This window comes from Pleurodeles waltl, chromosome 11 (genome assembly GCF_031143425.1).
Source record: "Pleurodeles waltl isolate 20211129_DDA chromosome 11, aPleWal1.hap1.20221129, whole genome shotgun sequence".
Taxonomy (NCBI): domain Eukaryota; kingdom Metazoa; phylum Chordata; class Amphibia; order Caudata; family Salamandridae; genus Pleurodeles; species Pleurodeles waltl.
The window spans coordinates 934,266,576-934,286,999 of record NC_090450.1 but is presented as its reverse complement, the minus strand read 5'-3'; the positions used below and the strand labels follow the sequence as shown (position 1 = coordinate 934,286,999).

At 45.6% G+C, this 20,424-nt stretch overlaps 1 protein-coding gene across 2 annotated transcripts in view; it reads left to right on the top strand.

The window, feature by feature from the left end:
* The window catches only part of CIT (citron rho-interacting serine/threonine kinase), a 1,039,445-nt gene that overhangs the window by 453,439 nt on the left and 565,582 nt on the right, over nucleotides 1-20,424 (top strand). For both annotated transcript variants that reach the window (XM_069215034.1, XM_069215033.1), the window contains exon 20: nucleotides 7,691-7,807. In XM_069215034.1, coding sequence (XP_069071135.1) covers nucleotides 7,691-7,807 — 117 coding nt within the window. The remainder of the gene's footprint in view (nucleotides 1-7,690; nucleotides 7,808-20,424) is intronic.

The window sequence follows — 20,424 nt, the reverse complement described above, 5'->3', positions numbered from 1 at the left end:
GGAAGCTCACTCTGCTGGTCAAAGGAGCCTTATTGAAGATTATGGAGGCTGAAAACAGCAGGAGCTGTTACTGCGGATACATTTTTGGTGCCCAAAAAGACAGACTCGGGTCCATACTAGAACTTAGACTTCTGAACACCTTTCTTTGTAAGACAAGGTATTGACTTTAGCCCAGGTTCTTTTGGCCCTGGATCCAGGGGGCTGATGGTGTCCTTTAACTTGTGTACTTTCTTGTGCCTATCTTGCAGCCTCACATGTACTTCCTTCGGTTTGTAGAGAGGTTGGAACCCTTCTTGTTTGCCACCCTACCCTTTAACCTCTACTCAACCCCTCAGGTATTTAAGAAGGTAAGGACTGTAGTTGGGACCTGTCTTGGCAGGTCAGGAATATATGTATTCCTGCACCTTGAAATCTGGCTGATTAAGGTGGGTTCACTGCAGTCAGCCCCGAATCACCTACAAACAAATGTCACCCTTCTGTTATCCCTGGGGTTTTTCTTCAAAGAGTCAAAATCTCAACTGCAACATATGTGGAGGATTCCTTTCATACTGGCTATTCTGGACACAGAGGCATTCAGAATTGTTCACTCTTGCGCAGTTCCAAAGGTGAGCCCAGGACGTCCATTTTATGATCTAGATGTTTTGGGCACACTCCAGGGTTCCAACACAGAGCTTCTGATGCTTCTTGGCTTCTTAGCCTTGAGCTTCCTCCTGGTCCTCCAGGGCTGTTCGCACGTGTTGACCTTGCATTGAAACCTCCGCTTGCAGTGGGCTAAGCATTGGTACTGCCTTTTAGACAACCTCCATATTTCAGAAGAGGCTGCTAGTGACCTTCAATGGTGGCTGTTGGAAAGCGTCTCTACCTGTGGCAGACTGTTCTTTCTAGCCAACGCAGACCTCACAGTAGAGACAGGAGCCTGGTCTGTTGACTGGCGCAGTCATCTGGGAGAAGTGGAGATTAGAAGCCTTTGGTCCACAATAGAGCAAATGCACCACATCATCCTTCTGGAAATTTATGCCATCCTTTTGGCTCTGAAGGTCTTCCTTTTCTGTACATGTAATGATGATACAACCTCTGTGTAGTACGGCAACAACAGGGAAGTATGCAGTCTGTGTTTCCCATACCAGGAGTCTGTGCAAATGTAGAAGTGTCTGAACCACCAAGGGATTTGATTGGCTCACTGAATGCCAGGGTGGATAAGATTAGCAGATGTCAGACGGAAGACCACTATTGGTGTCATCACCTAAAGGTGGTTCAAGGAATCTTCATCTGGTGGAGCATGTCTTATCTGATAGACATCTAGCCGCAGATTCCTTACTTTAGAATCCTCCCCCAGGTGCCAGCCTGGATCCAGAAACTTTTCCACATCGCGTCAGCCCGTTGGAAGAGGGTGCCACGCGCCTCCGTATGGACGTTCTCAGTCAAATGTGACGTCAGCGGAGTCCATATAACCCCCACCCTTTGCTGATGCGCCGATGTTGGTTCCTTTTCTGCACTGCCACACTGATCCGGTAACTGGTGTCCAGGCCGTTTTCGGCCTACTTTGACAGTTTCAGTTGAAGGAACAGTATGCCTTTCATGTCTTCAGGGTTTAAGCACTGTGGGTCCTGTGAAATGCAGATTTCGGCTACAGACCACCATGTTTGTATGTTGTGCCTGGGTGAGCATCATGACGCTAAGTGTGACTCTTGCCAAAGTCTCCGGCTAAAGGCTTTGAGGGAGCGCCGTATGAAGCTTTCAGCGGTGTGAATGGTGCAGCCATTGCAGTCCTCACATTGATCACAGTCCCCTTCCCGGACTGAGGTCCATTCGCTGGACTGTCCAAGAAGTCATTCTCACGGACGCCATTCCCCTTCAACATCTGCAGATAAGTGGCGTTAGGGGTTAAAGTCACGGAAGTTGCCTACTTCACCCCATAACGCCTCCCGACATTACTTGATTGAGGAGACAAGCATGGAGTCTACCCAAAGACTCCCACCCTTTCCAGGAGATGGGGCGACTCTTGAACAGATGCGTGACTGTTTTATTGCTCTTCACTCTGTCTTTAGTGAATCACCTCCCTCTGGAGCGCCTGTGGGTCCCAAAGAGATGAGAAGGCCCTTGACTGTGTCCACGCTGCTGAGCTTGCCCTTGGCTTCAGTTAGGCCTTTAGCGTCAGTTGACGAAGCTGTTACAGCACCGGTGCACATCCCTTAGGGGTTCACACCTTTGGTGCCGGTAGCAATACAGCTGACTCCCCAGACAGCACTGATTGAAGTTGGATCCCTCGCTCAGTCTGATGTCGAGATCAACTTCGAAGCACTGGCTTCTCAACGTCTGTAATGGCGCCGCTCATGCCTGTTACTCCTGATCTTCCTCCACAAAAGTCTCTTCAGGTTTCACCTACTTAAGGACATTGTGGTCAGACAGTAGAGGAGGTCGTACCTCATAGAGGACAGCTGATTAACTGAGGCTACCAATAATACTGACTCCCTTCCACTTGTCCCTTCCAATAGTCTAGCAGTCTGGATGCCTTGTGACAGGCATATGTGTTCCTCCACAAGTTCTGCTCTACGCTTTGATTACAGCTTGTATTATTGGATGGTTTTCTCACTCCATGTGTAATTATTTGACAAATACCTTGCCTACGATCCCGGAAGAGGTCAGGAGCACTCTTACTCCTATGATTCAGAATGGCAAGCAAGGAGCTAAACGTATCACTCACTGTGGCATGGACACAACTGACTCTGTGGGTCGCGCTATGGCTTCCTCAGTAGCGCTCCATTTCTGTGCCTGGTTACATACCTCAGGATTTTCAGAGCCAGTTCAGACAACATTGCTAGATATGCTGTTTGATGGGGCCCATTTGTTTGCTGCACAGGCTGATTCAGCTTCATGGCGTTTTCGGGACAGTAGGTGTGTATGATCGATTTAGCTGGTACCTCTCTAGCTGTCACCATAGTTCATCCTCTGTATTGACAATGTTGTAAGCACTTTTTACCTGATGGTGGCACTCGATTGTTCCAGTTTCGACAGGTGTTATTCTTTTCTTGCCTTATCACAGGCACTGTTTTGGTGCCCTATGCAGGAGGCATTATGCCTGATATTTCAAGGCGTTATATGTATACTATTTTTCTTGTTACGTGACTGTAGAAGTTGTAGTTCTTCTCTTCAAAAAGTGAAGTGTGGTAGTGGGCACCTTTAGGTTCCTTACACGAATTATACAGCACTGTCTGTGTCGGTTTCATATATCCTCCTTTATTGATGTTCCACAATGGTTGTATGTACATATTATATTGTTAAGGACATAGTAGTGTCACTTTTTCTACTTTAAGTGGTTCTATTACATTTTGAACCATGGACTATCAATTTAGAAACCGTAAGACATTTTAGGTTAGTTTTGCAGGTTTTATATCGCGTAGCCAGCATGGTTGTTGGTCATTCTACATTCTGGCGTGTCGTTCTTTGCCTTCAAAACTTCCTTTATTGGAAGGATTTTACCTTTTTTAGGATACTTTTTCATCTCCTTCAGGATGGACTTGACCTTTTTTCGGGGTTCTTTTTCTTCTCTATGAGGATATTTAAGTTATTGCCCCAGTAGACAAAACTATATATATATATATATATATATATATATATATATATAATCACAGTTACTCTTATCTTCACACTTATTAAGAAGAGTATTGTAATTTTCTCTGCAAGAGCAAAAAGCTATTGTGTATCTTTCAGTGTAGACATGCCTTGGATACAGTTTTCTATGCTAAGAGGTATTGTTTAATAGCAAGTTATACTGATCCATTTTCATCAAGTTAGAATGTGTAGTTTTGTCACACATTCAATACCAATAGTGGTATGTTATCTACCTCATTGAGTAATACTGTCCTACAGCCATGGGTAGTGGCATCTGCTTCTGGTTTCTCTCTTTTTCGATCCGTGCTGTGGCCCTTCCACAGGATCAATATTGCTCGTGAGTATATGTTCGCTTCCCTCTAGGAAGGCGAGTATTTTAAATATTATTTGTTTACTTTGAAATATTTACATGGAATTTCTTATTCCACGTTTCTTCTGGAATTCTGTGTCTTTCTAGGAGAGTTCTCTCCCCAGTCTTATGATGTGTAATATGTTACCGTTCAGCTACATTTTTCTTATAAATGCCGGTCTTGTATTATTCTAGACCGGTTTTGTCCTACAGGCACATTTCTTAATAGTATTGTTTCTTGTGATACTGTTCCCGTGCTCTTAGCATTTTTATTACTTGTTCTTACTGTACTCCTACAGTACTTTTTGTGAGGAATATGTGATTTCTTTTGTACTTTTTTAAATCCCGGTCTCTTAATTTTTTGCTAGACCATTCTTTCTTCTGCCTAGCGACTCTCGTAAATTGATGGGTCTCTTCTGACGTATTTTGGATGTACTATAGTTTTAAGGGCATATGGTTTTCTTTACCTATGGTCCCTGTCACAGGTTCTTGTGTGGTAGAGTATGTTTTTACTCGCCTCACTTGCTCAATGTCCCGTCTTTTCTCTTGTTCCAGACCAGTTTTGCTACATTTACAGACTTTTAGTAGGTCTGAGTTTGCATCCCCTCCTCCAAAGGAGTTATTGCTTGGGTATCTGATTTTAAAGTAAGGAATCTGTGGCTAGATGTCTCTTTAAGATGAACAAGTTACTTACCTGGGAGAAGCTGACGGACCTTCCTGGTGTGTGGAGGGCTTTCTCCTCACCTCTCTCGGACACCTGAGCCTGCTTTTTATTTTGTTGCTACTGTTTGCGCTTTCTAGCGTCATTGTTTCCTGCTTCTTGAGACTCAAGCCTCTCACCTACTGCAAGGCCCGCTCACCCACCAGACATATAATGCCGGTCACAGCACAACTTGGTGGAAAAGCTGCCTGACCTGCCTGGTGTGGGGAGGGCTTTCTCATCAACACTGCAGGACACCTAAGCCTGCTTTTTGTTTTGTTGCTACTGTTTGGACTTACAGCGCTGTCCAGCATTGTTTCCCTCCTCCTGCAGGGCCCCCTCACCCACCAGCCCAGTTATTGCCGGTCATGCCGCCGGCGCACCAAAGACAAGCCCTTCCGTGCCAGGACTGCTTCCAGAGCCAGACCACCACTGATACTTCCCCGACGAACTCAAGCAACTCAAATCGAAGATTGCAACATTGCCTCACCCCAGACCACCAAAGGACCCCTCTTCTGCCGCAACTGCCACTTCTCTTGCAGCGCAGAACCTACTTCAACCCCCACACATCAAGCCACCGCCACAATCTCAACTCCACTGAGCTCTCCTCAACGCTCGGTCTCTGTACAGACACGCCATTGAACTCTGGGACACCATCACCACTTTCGCTCCCGATGTGATGTTCATCACGGAACCTGGTTCACCAAGAAATCGCTAATGTGGACACACCCCTTCCCCCCCAGGCTATGAAATGCTCCACGAGGACCACCCCAACAGATACAGCGGAGGAATCGCCATCATCCACAAGGAGTCCATCCACTGCACCTCCACCAACGACAACCCTACATTAATCATGGTACACTTCAACTTCCAGATCAAACCAGACGGCAACCCAACCATAAGGGGCACCCTCACTTTCAAGCAGCTGCTCAATACCTGGCTTTTCGACCATCACCCTCACCAGAAGGACTGTCCCCACAGCCCCAAACCAGCACCTAGAGACCCCCCGGGATGACAAGCCCACTCTCTACATGAACCTCCTGATTGATTGATTGACCTTCGGTAACACTTTATCTGGTAGAGACAGGATCTGGCTGCAGATTCCTTTATGATCCTCCCATCCTTTCCCACTCTGCGAACTGAGTCCTCCTTGGTCTCCAAGATTTTATTTTGAAAATCTAGAGTGATTTTTTTGACACTTGGTGTTGTCTTTCTTCAAAAGCACATTGTTTCGAATAGACGTTGGCACTCCTGCAAGGGGATTATATGGACTCAGGTCCATCCAATGGGTGACCTCAGTATGGAGTCGTGCAGCACTCTCTTCCGATGCGCTGATGTGCTGTGGAAAAGTTTCCGGATCCAGACTGATGCCTGGGGGAGGATTCTAAAGTAAGGAATCTGCAGCTAGATCGTGTCTCTACCAGATAAAGTGTTAGCAAAGGTAAGTAGCTTGTTCTTCTGGGCCTTTTTGACACTGCTGAGAATGCATAGTTTTGCGTTTGCTCTGTGCTGGAGTTTCTGTCAGGGGGATGCTTGAAAAGATGCATGCTACCTGCAGTGGGAACTCCGGTTTCCTGTACTCCTTCCCACCTCTGCCACTCATGCTCTGAGTTCAGAAGATGATCAGTAAGGACTGTCTAACTCTTTGGGAGCACCTCAAATGTGCATAACCTACATCTCCATGCCCACAGATTGAGAAGTACCAGCTGAACGGGCTTGCTATACCTGCACGAATAGTGGATGTTATTCTTGCGACTGGATGCCCTTCCACCAAATCTGTTTATGCTAGCCATTGGCTGAAGTTTGTTGACTGGTGTGAGGAGGACCCTCGAGTTGATCCTATTCAGGCCACCAAAACAGTGTTACCAAAGGAAGTTGTACAACAGAAAAGAGCTAGTACAGAAATCTGCATTTATAAGCTCTTCTCAACTGACATATTTCAGCTCCCAAGTAGCACTGAGTGTGCAAACGCAGAAACTGTTGAGGCTAGCTGTTACTGGAACAATCAGAAGCAGAGATTGGCACACACAGCTCAGGCAATGCTACATTTCCTCTGGCCCATAAAATGCAGTCAGTACAGCTCAAATGTTGTTAACTATAACCAGGAAAAAGAAAGCCATGGAATAATCAGCAAGAGCTGTTGGCAATGTTGCTGACAAATGGAAAGCAAACAGTAAAAGTTTGATTCTGAAAAGAGCATTGTGTGTTGGAATTGATGGACACAAAGTCATTGCCAAGACCCATCAGTGAGTTGTTTCCAAAACATTGGTTTCTTACAAATGAGAGACAAAATACGTTTTTCAGCAGCAACTCTGTATACAGCTTGGCTCCAGCGTGTACCTCTTGCTGCCAATTTTTCCTCTGCCAGCATGTGACCTCAGTTAATGGGGGGAAAAAACAGCATCCATGGACAAAGGATAGAGAGTGGGTTGACTGGACTGATGCCCACACCAAAGCAAAGAACAGGCAATGTTTGACGTTGTGCAGTGGGCCTGCACCTGTATTTAACAAAATGTGTATTAGGAGGCCTTCCATCGCAGATTGTTTGTTAGAGACCTCCTACCAGTGCTACCTACCGATTTTATGGGTCCTTTTAAAAGACACTCTTTTCAGAAACTTTACAGTGAGAAAAGGCATCTTTAGTTGTAGTTGGTTGTGGAGAGGAGACAATGCAGGAAATCATCCCAGGGTGACCAAAAATACCTTACAACATATCTTACTGCAAAAATAATCTGAAATGGGGCATTCCTTGGCACTTGTATTGGTATTCTACTGCATATACATAGATAAATTTAACTTTCCTAAAAGCTTTCAATATATCAAGTAAGAAACTTAATTCTAATTTGTTGATGTGTAGTTTCAATAAGTAATTTGTGATAATTCTGTGAAATGCACTGTGAAATTGCTTGTACCAAATACAAATTATTCTACATTAGGTTAAATCTTGTCATATGGCCACTCAGTGTGAAAGCATGCCACACACACTGATAATTGCTGATTTACTAGTAACTGCTGGTTTACTTCTTCAGGTGCTGGAGACTCAGATGAAGAAAGACATAGCCGATAAAGAGGCTCTCGAGTCTCAGCGGATGAAACATGAGGAAGAAGCTTGGGAAAAAAGTCAAATGCTAAGTGAGCAGAAAGCGGTATGTATAATACTTCATGCTTAGATACCACTCAGGCTGTGCATAGCTTTGAAAGAAGCTGCCTTGGAAATATGTTGTTTTCATTTATTATGGATGTGAGAGATTATGTTGAAGTTAGATGGCAGGGTCCACTTATAAGATTGTGGAGCCATTGATGTAGGAGGTAAGTTCTTTATTTCCTATTAGGCCCTTCAGTTACCGCAACAGATGGTAAGTCCTGTTAGGGCTCCATCCTCCCTTCATCTGTCCCGGTCCTCTAGCTTTCACTGCAATTCACACACCAACATTCTTTTACATCATTCACTTTCAGCATTCCAGACCCTAGCTCAGACATACAGGGAATAGGAGCACACAGAATACTTCCCTGAGCCCTTAAAGGCAGATTAATTAATGGCTCTCAGGTGCATGTGTAAGTGTCTTGCATCTTAAAAAGTATGCCTGGTTTGCAAACAAAACCCTAATACATTGGAAGTGTGGTCTGCATATGTTTATGTAGTATACATAGTTCATGCAGAGTTTATTTTAGTGGTAGGCTTTATACAAGTGGAAATGGTGATGGGAATGACCCATCACTGGCCAGCAACAGATGAGGAATCTGTCTGGTCCCCTTCTTCACAGATCACACTGTATTTGCACTTGGGATAGTTCCCAGTTAGGGGTGAGGGTAGGTTGGGCGTTGGATGAGTCCTGTTGTGGAGTGACGCTGTAAAACGTGCATCCTTCTGTATGTGATATTTCCTACAGCCTTTCTTGAATTTAAAGTCAGCTTTTGAAGGTCTTGGGACGATTAAGCCAATCTAATTGTCTACCCTGATTTCAGGAACTAATTTAATTGGTCACAGAACAGGCTAATTATATTAGCCGAAACATCTGATTTCCTCCTTTTGGACCTCACCAAAAATGTCTATGCATTCTGCACAAACTGATTTACTTCTGAGCTGCCTAAGCTTGACATAAATGCCATCTTTTGGAAAGTGCTTCAGATATCCAGTTTTCATAGACTGCGAGTTTGACAAGAAGGTGCACTTAAGTGTTTAAGAAGAGCAGAATTAGTCATTAAGAAAACGATCCACAGATTTACCTAGCATAAGCATGCTTCCTGTATGCAGAGCATAGTTTTTGCACATGTAGGACTTTGAAAGCAAGAGTAAGCTATCAATCTGTGTGAATATCTGCTCATTATTACATGTGTGTTTTACAAATACTTGAATGGGAATGCATTTAGATGCTCAAAACATTATGACTGAATGCCAGCTTAAATAATGCAGTTCATCTACATACATTTTTCTTGTGAATCAGCCTGTCTGTTAGTATCGGGAAGAGATGTTGGAGATTGTGATGTTACATTTGTTTTCTGCACTGTGATTACTTGAGTTTTCTTTGAAGTGATGTGGTAATCTTACAGTTTTAATCTGTTTTAATAGTAAAGGTGAACGGTTATATAGTTTCATCAAATGAGTGTGGATCTGTAGGTGCTGTACAGGAGTACACTGATGTGTGATTAGTCTCTACTACTTGGTCTGGTGGGTTCTTGAAGGGCATGTTTTGCAGTGTAGTAGTGAGTCTGTAGCACCTGGTGTTTTAAGACTGTACATTTGGGAACTTTATAAGGTATACACTGATTTGAAAGCAACTTTTTAGGTCTGACTTAAGAGGGCAGATCTTGCCATTCCTTATGTGGTCAATATAAAAAGTGCTTTAAGAAGCAATACTTAGAGAGGGACTTTGGCGCTACCCACGTATTCATTTTCCTGAGTACAACATTTGATTGGAAAGCAAGTTGTGTGCTTCCACAGAAAAGGAGTTCTTGTACTTAACTTTTTGTGTTGTTGTGAAGCTTACTTTCAATACATGTAGCCTGAGTTGGTTATGGTGAAAGTCAGTGATCAATGCTATAGGCCAGCTCTGGTTATTATGAATAATTATAACAAATGTTACGCCATATATTAAAATCAATATGCATTTAAGGGTGGATTGTTCTCCAGCATGTGATCTTTCATAGTTTCACATGCTTAAATCCTTCCCATTGTCAGACTGGGAACACCTAAAGGTTTCTTAACCTATCCACACGATTATATATCAATTTCAGCTAATCAGATCCAATATCATCCAGCTGTTACCTTCAATGATGCCTCCAACGCTCAGATTTTCTACGGCACTTTCAGTGTGAGGAACCCTTTTGACATCCCTGTGAAGAGGAGAGAAAAACAGCAGAATTTCAAAAACTTTATGATATGGCTGAAGCGGATCCTAAAGTCTTCAGTTAAGGCTTACAAATCTTGTAGCAAGAAAATTAATGTGGAAGACCTACATGCAAAATGCGTATACTGTTTGCACCCTGAGCACACACCACCAGATTGTAATATTTGTAGATGTTTTTCTACAAAGACTTTAAAAGATCGTGAGAGGTGGTTGACACTTGCCATTTTGGAAAAGAAAATGGAGAAGAGCACGACATCAAAGAAGCAGGTTAAAGGACCCCCTGCTGTTAAGATTTAGACTTCTAATCTCAAATACTCGTGTTAATTACATAGAAAGTACAAAGCAAAAGGAAATCTTGCAAGAGAAGAGATACAGTTAAAAGATCAAATGTAGCCTCAGTGACATAGTGATTTGTCAAGGTAAGACAATGAGAACACGTTGATGAGACAAAAGTTGTTGACGATGAGAAAGATTCAGAAGACAATAAGTGTTGAGAAAAATGTATTGCTGACTATAGTACGACTGTCACCATCAATGGCATTGTCAAATTTAAAGATGAAAGTATTGATGGAGAGAACTAGGTTAGGTTCACTATCCTTGAATGTTTAGTCAACAGGTAATGGGGATGCCGTCGACGGCTGAAGTATCGTCGACCCTAGAAATGCTGCTGACGAAAGAAGTAGCCAATCGATTTGCCTTCGACGAGTGACATGTTGTCAGCATAAAGGAGGCAAACATTTGTAACACCCACTAAATCAAAGGGGTAATTGAAGGAAATGAAAGACAGGAAAGAGGAGCCTATATTGAAATCTATGCTGGTATTACCATTATCTATGCAACCACCACCACGTTTGTTGCAGGATGTTTCTCCAGAGGAGCAAGGACGTTTATTGAATTATCACAAAGGCACTTAGCAAGACATGGATGAAATGCAGGCATTATTTAGTAAAAAGGAAAGTTCAGATGGAAAAGAGCAACTTATTCATGAGAGTTAAATGTTCAATACATGGATGATACATTGATAGAGATTACAGTAACCAAGTTTGGCATAGGCTAAATGAAGGGATGAGTGTATTCAGCCATGAGACAGACTGGTTAAGGTTCCAGTCCAAATATTGATAATGATCATCAGCAGCACAACGAGGAACAAAGAATCCTTATTCACCTTGTACAGCACCAACTGACATGAGTCTTTACGGAGAAGAGAGTGAATGTGTTGGCAGCTGTTGCAATTAAAGATTGCTAACTCATCTGCAGTCATAGTAAGATATGGCTGACAATTGTGCAGTGTCGCAACGACATTCCTTGAGAAATTGCCAGAAGAGGATAGGAAAGAGGCAAGAAGCTAATGAGGCAGGTAGTTTAATTTTTTGGACAGGAAAAGAAAAAGTAACAGTACAAATGCCAAGACGGTTCTAGGGACTATGGGCCTGATTTCATGATTTAGAACTCGGTGGACGGGTTACTGTGTCACAACGGTGACTGATATCCCATCCGCTAAAATCTAATTCCCATTCTATTCCATGGTATTTAAATTTTAACGGACTGGATATATCCGTCACCATTGTGAGGGAATAACCCATCCGCAGAGTTCTAAATCAGGCCCTATATTATGCGTTCTGTTGATTCCTAATTGTCGTCTTCAAATTAATCTTATTCAGGAAGAGTGAGCAGGGAATGGCAGAAGAGTGGAGGATGGGACGATATAGTCAAAGTAACTCCAACTACGTGGAATGATTTTCATCAGTGAATGCAGAATGAGAACAGTTTTAACGGTCAGGTGTTGTCGTCAGAAAGGGCAAAGATATATCTGACTACGGATGCTTCCATGATAGGATGCAGAGTGCAACTGATAGAGACTTCTAGCTGCAGATTCCTTACCTTTGAATTCCCTGGTTTCAGTTTCGAATCCAGAATCTTTTTGCTGAGCAATACCCTGCGTGCACCAGGGGGTGGCGTTGTTTGGATCTGCGTGCGTCGTCTGGCTGCAAATGGCTTCATCAGTGTCTTTGGACCCATCTGTGACATCACAGTCACCTATAAAGGCACCACCCTGGTGTGTGTGTGCGCCGGTTAAGCGCAGGTCTGGGATTGAGCTACCCCTTGCCTTTCTTGGCAATCCTTTCTTCGAACCTTTTGTTGAAGAATTTTTTTGTCTGTGCGAGGAAGATGTCTTCAAGACGGGGTTCAAGCCATGTGGCCCCTGCCATCATGACATGTCGATAAGGACGACCACCATGGTATATCTCTGGTGCCTCGACAGGGACCACGACTCAGTCGTGCTCTGACTGCCAGGCCATGGCTTTGAAGGCTTTGAGACAGCGGTCTCTAAAGCTCATGGTGGTTCGGCAGTCGACTTCGGTCAGCGCAACTCCTTAGAGGTCAGGGTCCTGGTCAAGGAGGTCATGGGACCGCTCCTGGAGCCTCAAGTCCTCTTCTTCCCATATGGTGGATCCTCGGGGCACTCGAGGAGGAGGCACAAGAAGGAGGAGTCCAAGCGGACTTCGAGTTCGCCACTCCCGTCTGCTGACGAGCTATCATGGGAATGCTGACGTTCCGAGCACGGTTCCGCGGAACCATTGCCAGGGCTAACTCCGTGTCTCCCTCCTTTTCCGGGAGCCGAAGCGACCCCTGTTCAAATTAGACTTCCACGTAGCCATACGCCTTGTTTTTAAGCGAGCTGCCCTGCGGTTGGTTCCTCTGACCCTGTGGGGACAGCAGGGGCGCCATTGGGTTCGAAGCCGGCAGCTTTGGCCCCGGCACCATTGGAGACCTCAGGATCTGAAATTAGATCCTGACCAGTGCAGGCTCCACACAGTCTGCCTCCTCTGGCGCCAGGCCCAACGTCGGTGCCCACTGGTGGTGGGATCCCCATCCTCATTCCAGATGAGCCGGAATGACATTGCACAACACCGATTCCGACTTCGACGGCACCAACTAGGCCCATATCAGTGCCAGAGGCGTGTTTTGATCAGCCAGGCACAGGTGAGGATGGGGGAGGGGTCTGAGGACCCTTTGGAATATGGATTAGAGGAGCAGGACTGGTATGAGGAACTAGGGGAAGCCAGTGGACTGGATACTTCTCCAGATAATGGTATGCTCTCACCTCCTTCTGTGGCTATGGGGGAGGGGGCATCATAAGCCATGGTGGTGTGTAGAGCATCTGAGGTCTTGGACCTGGAGTTGCCTACAGTGCCGGTCAGTACTAACATCCTGACAGAGGTGCTTAAGCCCGGGGTTGCTACGTCAGAGCTGATTTTGCCCTTTAATGAAGCCCTTACAGGGGCTCCTGTAAATAGGACAATTGGCCGCCGCCATCGACCAGCTCCTACAGACCCTAGTTTCCTCACCCAGCACCCCACCCCAGAGAGCTTGGTGGTCCACTGGATAGTGGATCCCTTCTGCTCCACTGGATAGGGAATCCAAGAGGCTGGACCAACTTGGGAAGAAGATGTTTTCTTCCTCCAGCCTTGCATTGAGGTCCATAAACACCTTGTGCCTATTGGGCTGTTTTCCCCATACTTTATGGGATATAGTGGCATTGGTGCTGCCCCAGGTCCCGGAGGGCATACCGGACACTCTCCCCCAGGCTGTCAAGGATGGGAGAGATGCAGCCACGTTTACAATTCGGTGTGGCTTGGACATGACCGACTCGCTGGGCAGGGTGATTTCCTAGCCAGTGGCCCTTCTTAGCCACGCCTGGCTTTGTACCACTGGCTTTTCAGGGGATGTCCAGGTAAAGTTGTTGGACATGCCTTTTGATGGTTCTCGCCTTTCTGGAGAAAAGGCAGACTCAGCACTTGAGTGGTTCAAGGACTCTCGAGCTACAGCCAGATCCTTGGCCCTCTCGGCACCCTTTCACCAGCAGTCTTCCTATCACCCCTTTCGAGGCTTTGGGAGGGGCGGGGTACCACACTAACCACAGGTCAGCCACCGTCCGACAGCTTCACCGCATCCAGTGCAAGGACGAGGTCTTGGTACCTTCAGACCCAAAAGGTCTAGCCAGAGGTTGGCCACCACCCAGTCCCTCTTTTCTGCAACGCCCAAGCCCTCCTACTATGGTTCTGCAAGACCACACACGTCCAGTTGGAGGGAGGATTTGATTTCAGCTCCCTCACTGGCAGTACATAACATCGGACAAATGGGTCTTGCAGATCATACAGAAGGGCTATTCCCTCCCCTTCTAGTCTTTCCTTCCCTCTATGCTTCCATTGTAAGAACGGCTGATGGAGGATCATTTAATCCTCCTCTGCGAGGAAATTACAGCTCTCTTGGCCAAGGGAGCCAAAGAAGGGGTCCCGATGTCAGAAGTAAGCAGTGGTTGTTATTCCTGCTACTTTCTGATTCCAAAAAAGAACAAGGGTCTTCGCCCTATCTTGGATTTAAGGGACATCAATCTCTTCCTCACACATGAGAAATTCAAGATGCTCACTCTTGCTCAGGTCTTGTCTGCCCTAGACCAAGGAGACTGGATGGTAGCATTGGACTTGCAGGATGCGTATTTTTACATCCCCATCCCGCCCGCCCACAGGCGTTACTTGCGGTTCAGGGTGGGCCACAAGCACTTTCAGTTTACTGTGCTCCCCTTCGGTCTCACCAGTGCCCCTTGGGTGTTCACCAAGGAGGTGATGTCAGTGGTGGCAGCTCCTATGCGCAGCTTAGGGATTTCAGTCTTACCCTGCCTTGACGACTGGCTGTTAAAGGCTCCTATGCCCCAGGCTCTCATCAACCACCTTCAGACTACGATGGACCTCTTGCATTTGCTGGGGTTCACTATAAACGTGCCGAAGTCATACCGGACTCCCTCTCTGAACCTCCCTTTCATCAGAGCTGTTCTGGACGCAGTGCAGTTTCGGGTTTATCCTCTTGAGCAGCGAGTCCAGGATATTCAGGTTATGATACCCATGTTTCAGCTTCTATCCTGGATTTCGGTGAGACAGACGCTGAGGCTGTCGGGACTCATTGGTTCCTGCATCTTGTAAATTAAACATGCCAGATGGCATATGAGGGCTCTGCAGTGGGACCTGAAGTTCCAGTGGGCACAGCATGAGGGAAATCTTACTGATATGGTTCAGACCTCTGAGGGAACTGCAAAAAACCTACAGTGGTGGTTAGTGAACTGTGATTGGATCAGAGGCAGACTCTTCTCCCTTCCCCAATCAGATCTTACAGTAGTGACTGATGCGTCACTTTTGGGATGGGGCTGCCATCTGGGAGAGGTGGAGATCGGAGGTCTCTGGTCTCTGGCGGAATCCGGACTCCATATCAGCTTGCTGGAGCTCTGGGAGATCCGACTGGTATTGAAAGCATTTCTTCCTGTTGTGAAAGGGAAGATAGTGCAGGTGCTCACGGACAACACAACCTCATTGTGGTACTGCAACAAGCAGGGCAGTGTGGGGTTGCGAACCCTTTATCAAGAGGCTCTACGTCTCTGGGCAGCAGGGCATAAACCTGGTGGTTCAACACCTTGCAGGTTCTCTGAACGTCAGGGCCGATGAACTCAGCCATCAATGTCTAGCGGATCACGAATGGCATCTCCATCAATGGGTGGTGCAAATGACTCTTTCAGCAGTAGGAAGAGCCTTGCTTAGATCTGTTTGCCTCCACAGAGAATGCACAATGTCAGCAGTATTGTGTTTTGGAGTTTTTAAGGCGGCACTCGATTGGCAGCGCTTTTCGTCGCGAGTGTAATTCAGGCGTCCCATACGCTTTTCCACCCATACCACTTCTGCCCAGAGTTCTCAAGAAGATCAAGAACGACCAGGCCCAAGTCATCTTAGTGGCTCTGGATTGTGTATCAAGAGTCTGGTATCCTTAGCTTCTCAAAATGAGCATCAATCCTCCAATCAGACTGCCCCTTTGGGAGCATCTTCTGTCGTAGCAGCAGGGAAGGGTTCTCCACCCAAACCTGTCAAATCTGTGCCTTCATGCGTGGAGATTGAGCGCTGGCAGTTGATGGCTTTTGACCTTCCTCCTGAAGTCTGTAAACTTATTTTGGCAGCCAGGCATTCTCCACTAAAACGGAGAAACGCTTTGTATATTATTGTGCAGAAAGGCCAATTGATCCTCTTTCTGCTTCTTTCTGATATTCTTCTCTTCATTCTTTACCTTGCCCAGCAGGGTTCTGCCTTGGGGACTCCCAAGGGCTATCTTTCTGCCTTATTGGCATTTCTTCAGCTGCCTGATGGGTCTTCTCCGTTAAATCCCCCATTGTAAATATATTCCTCAAAAGGCTTGTACATATGTTTTCCCCTATGCCCTTTATTATGTCCCAAGGGACTTCAATCTGGTCCTCACATTTCTGATGTGTACTCCCTTCAAGCCTTTGCACAACTGTCCCCTCTGGCTGTTTTCCATCAAAACAGCCTTCTTAGTGGCGATACCATCTGCCAGGAGAGAGTGAGTGCGATGCAGTCTCTTTCATCCAAGCCACCGTATCTCACTATGTTTCCAGACAAGTTGGTTCTTAGAACACGTTCCTCTTTCCTCCCCAAGGTGGTGACCCCATTTCTTCTGGGTCAGAACATCACCCTGCCCACTTTCTTTGCTTCACCGCATCCCTCTAAGGAAGAGGAGCGACTCCACTGACTGGACCCAAAAAGAACGTTGTCGTTCTACCTTGACTGCACAAAAGAGTTGCGGGTGGATGACCAATTCTTTGTGGAATATGTTGGAGCAAAGAAGGGTTGGTCAGTGCATAAGAGAACCATTTCACACTGGGTCGTTCTCTGCATCAAGATCAGCTACGCATTGGCCAAGAAGCAGCCTCCTGAGGGCTTGTGGACTCATTCTGCCAGGGGCAAAGCTGCTACCACTGCGCTAGCTCGGGTGTACCAGTCCTGGAGATCTGTCAGGTGGCAACGTGGGCACCTTTGTACACATTTGCAAAACATTACTGCCTGGACAGTCAGGTATGAAGACGCGAGCACTTTGCCCGTTCAGTCCTACAAGACTTTAGTGTAAGGAGAAGTATCCGCAGCCCACTGCCAGGAGGTTATGGCTTGGGTATCTATTCAAAGGTAAGGATTCTGCAGCTAGAAGTCTCTATCAGATGAACAAGTTACTTACCTTCGGTAACACATTATCTGGTAGAGACTCTATCTAGCTGCAGATTCCCTACACCCACCCATGCCTCCCTGCTCTGCGGATATGTCTAGTAGGGTCAGGGTTTATTCCTTTCAGGACCCTAGTTTTACATAGACAAAAAATTTTGGTTCTATCCATGACTGCTCTTCTGGCGTGGAAGTTCGTGGGAAAAAGAAGTGACGTACGTGTGCCAGGGTGGTGTCTTTTTGTAGGTGACTGTGATGTCACAGACGGCTCCAGCGACGCTGACGAAGCCAAACGACTCCACACAATGGCACGTGCAGGGTATTGCTCAGCAAAAAGATTTCGGATTTGAAGCTAACGCCATGGAATTCAAAGGTAAGGAATCTGCAGCTAGATATTCTCTACCAGATAATGTGTTACCAAAGGTAAGTAACTTGTTCATCTGTGCAACATGAATGTGCATGGTGTGTGGTCAGAAGAGGAAAAAAGGTTGCACATAAATGGAGTGGAGATGAGAGCAGTAGGGCTAATACCAAAAGCCTTTCTACATTCAGTTAAGAACTGTCCTGTAATGATAAGGACAGACAATACAACCACAATTTATTCTGTCCAGAAGCAAGAAGGTACAAAATTGTTGATCCTTTCAAGGGCAACGCAAAAGATACCGGAGATGGGCGTTTGCCAACAATGTCTTATTGATGGCAAAACCCATTCCAGAAGCGAATGATGATGGGGCAGATCAGTTGGGCAGACATTATGTGAATACACAAGTGGTAAAAGCTTGCTGCCACTGGGCATAATATTTAAAACATGGGGAAAGCCAGAATGAAATAATGGATCAGACTTGCAAATGCAGGAAGTTGGGGAGCAGATGATTTGCTGCGCAATTAAATTTTGTGTCAGTGGCCTTTTCATTACATCATGACATGTAGCAATACATGGCCTAATCCGTCTCACAATTGCCTGCTTAGATATTGCATTTCCTTAGTTGTGTGTAAATAGTACTTCAGACATTTCTTAATGTCCAAAGAATGTAGTGCCTTTTCAGTAGCTGTTGCTTCACTGTTGGTTTATAAATTGGCCCAAACAGTGCCTTCATAAAGGCTGCCAAAAAGAGTATTTAGATCCCACCTGGTTGCCATTCTGTCTCCTATTGATGTTCGAAGACAGGATTCCATTTTCTGCTCCTGTGTACCTTTTCCTTTAACTCAAATAAAAGCAAGATTTTTTTTTAAACGGTCATTGGAAAATTTAAGCCTTCTGATGCTTTGATTAGGGAATGAAATCTTCCAATATCACCTGGTGGCTAACCATTTCATGCTGGTCCTTGACTAGCATCCTTCTGCACTATAAATTAATTATATTCAGAATCCTCCGTAGGGGACTCTGATCGACTGTGTGTTGTCATCATCGCCTCTAAATGTTATAATCTTCATCATTATATTCATCATCGCTGCTAAATGTCGACCTTACTCCATCAACTTGTTCTCCCTCATCTGTAACAACTTCTTCTGTATTTTCAACCTTTGATAATGTTTGCTTCCCCTGACTTCCCAGGCTTTGCGTTGCAACGGGCCGCAGAATTAGTGGCCGAGGAGTATTTGCTAATTCTGACTCCTGCCCCTTTTGTGCAGATGGAGTTGGAAGTCTCTTACAGATATCGCCTATCATCTCTCGCAATGATGTCGATGGCAAATCGGTTGTTGGCGACACTTCCTTCGTCAAGAGAAATTTCCTCAGGAAGATACTGAGCAAGACTTAGATCGTATGGATGTTTTCCTTAGTTGAAGAGAAAGTTCAGTGGAAGAAGGAAAAGCACAACTCATCCAAGAGAGTTGAACATTCAGTACATTGATGGGGAAGATGATGAGGTGGAGTATGCAGAGATCACAATCCCCAAGTTTACCACAAGCTAAAAAAAAAAAGAGTGGCTATTACACATATCTTTTGATCGTCAATTGGGAACTCACCTTCTTTAAAACCCCTTTACAATCCTCTGTAATGCTAAAATTCTAAGTCCTCCGGAACCATGCATCAGGTGAAGCGTCTGTGGGTTATGCTGAAGTATTCTTCCCTTGTTCTTTGAAAGAAGTTGAGCATCTAGCTTGAATTATACTGGCCTTCCTACACACAACTCCTTTAGGTCTGCATGCCAATGTGGACGTGGCCCTACAGGTGCTATGCATTTTGAGTGATGGTACAGCTAAGTAAGTCTTGTTTCAAGCAACAAAGCCCTGACTGACACACTCATGGGCACCAAACACTGCCCTTACCCATCTGTATATAGACAGGTGGCAAGCAGTCATACCTGCTGTGGGTGACACTGTCTTTCTAACGCAGCACCTTACTCCTGAGAGCCTGTTAGTACAAGCCTCTGCTAGCAGGGCTAATCCAACTCTTCTCCCACTACAGTTCCCGAAAGAGTTGAAAAGAATTGAGACGTTTGGAAGAGAATATTTTCTTCCCCTAGCCTCACCTTCAGATCAGTCAGCACTGGCTGTTTGTTGGGAAGGTACTTCCGTGCATTGTGGAACTCTATCACTGGGATATTACCTGCAGCCCCTGAAGAATTTTACACCATTTTGGCACAAGTCATTCAAGAAAGCCATGATGCGGCCCTACAGTCAGTCCTGAACACAACAAACTGCTTAAGCAAAGCGGTAAGCACTAGTGGTAAGCACTAGCATCGGCCTCAGGCACCACTTGTGGGTGAGATCGATGAGCTTCTCGAGTGCTATTCAACCGTCACTCCTAGATATGCCTTTTGACGGGTCTTTCCTCTTTGGCGTGAAGGCTGATTCTGCCTCAAGTGCATTAAAGAGCGAAGATCTAATGTGTCCTCCCTCACTGCAGTACCCCCAACAATTTCACCCCTTTCAAGGCATCACTACAGTTTTCTCCTTCAGAAAGCATTAAGATCCACCTCTCTCAAAACAGGCACCCCAGTCCTGTTTAGGTAGGGGGATCTGGCAGGCAAAATCCGGGCCAACCAGGACACCATATTTCCTAGTCCCCACTATATGTAAACCTTTAAAATGGCAGAGTTTATGGTGTTGTTTACCACCTCTGATAGACCCGGGGGGAGATTTGTCTGTGATAATCCATGTTATCCCCTGTTAGGATCAATCCCCCTTTCAGGGCTATTTAGGGTCTCTCTCTTGGGTGGTTCTTCAGATGTGGATTGCAAGACTCCAGCAGGGGTCCCCTGCATCCTTTACTTCACCTTCTTACCGAAGAAACTGCATCTGGAACCTCCAGGACCTCTACAAAATACAACAAAGAAGCAAAGACGAATTCTGCAGCATTGTATCTTCAGCTCCTGCCAGGAACTGTTTCCGAGTCGTGCATCCGCAGAGGACAGACTG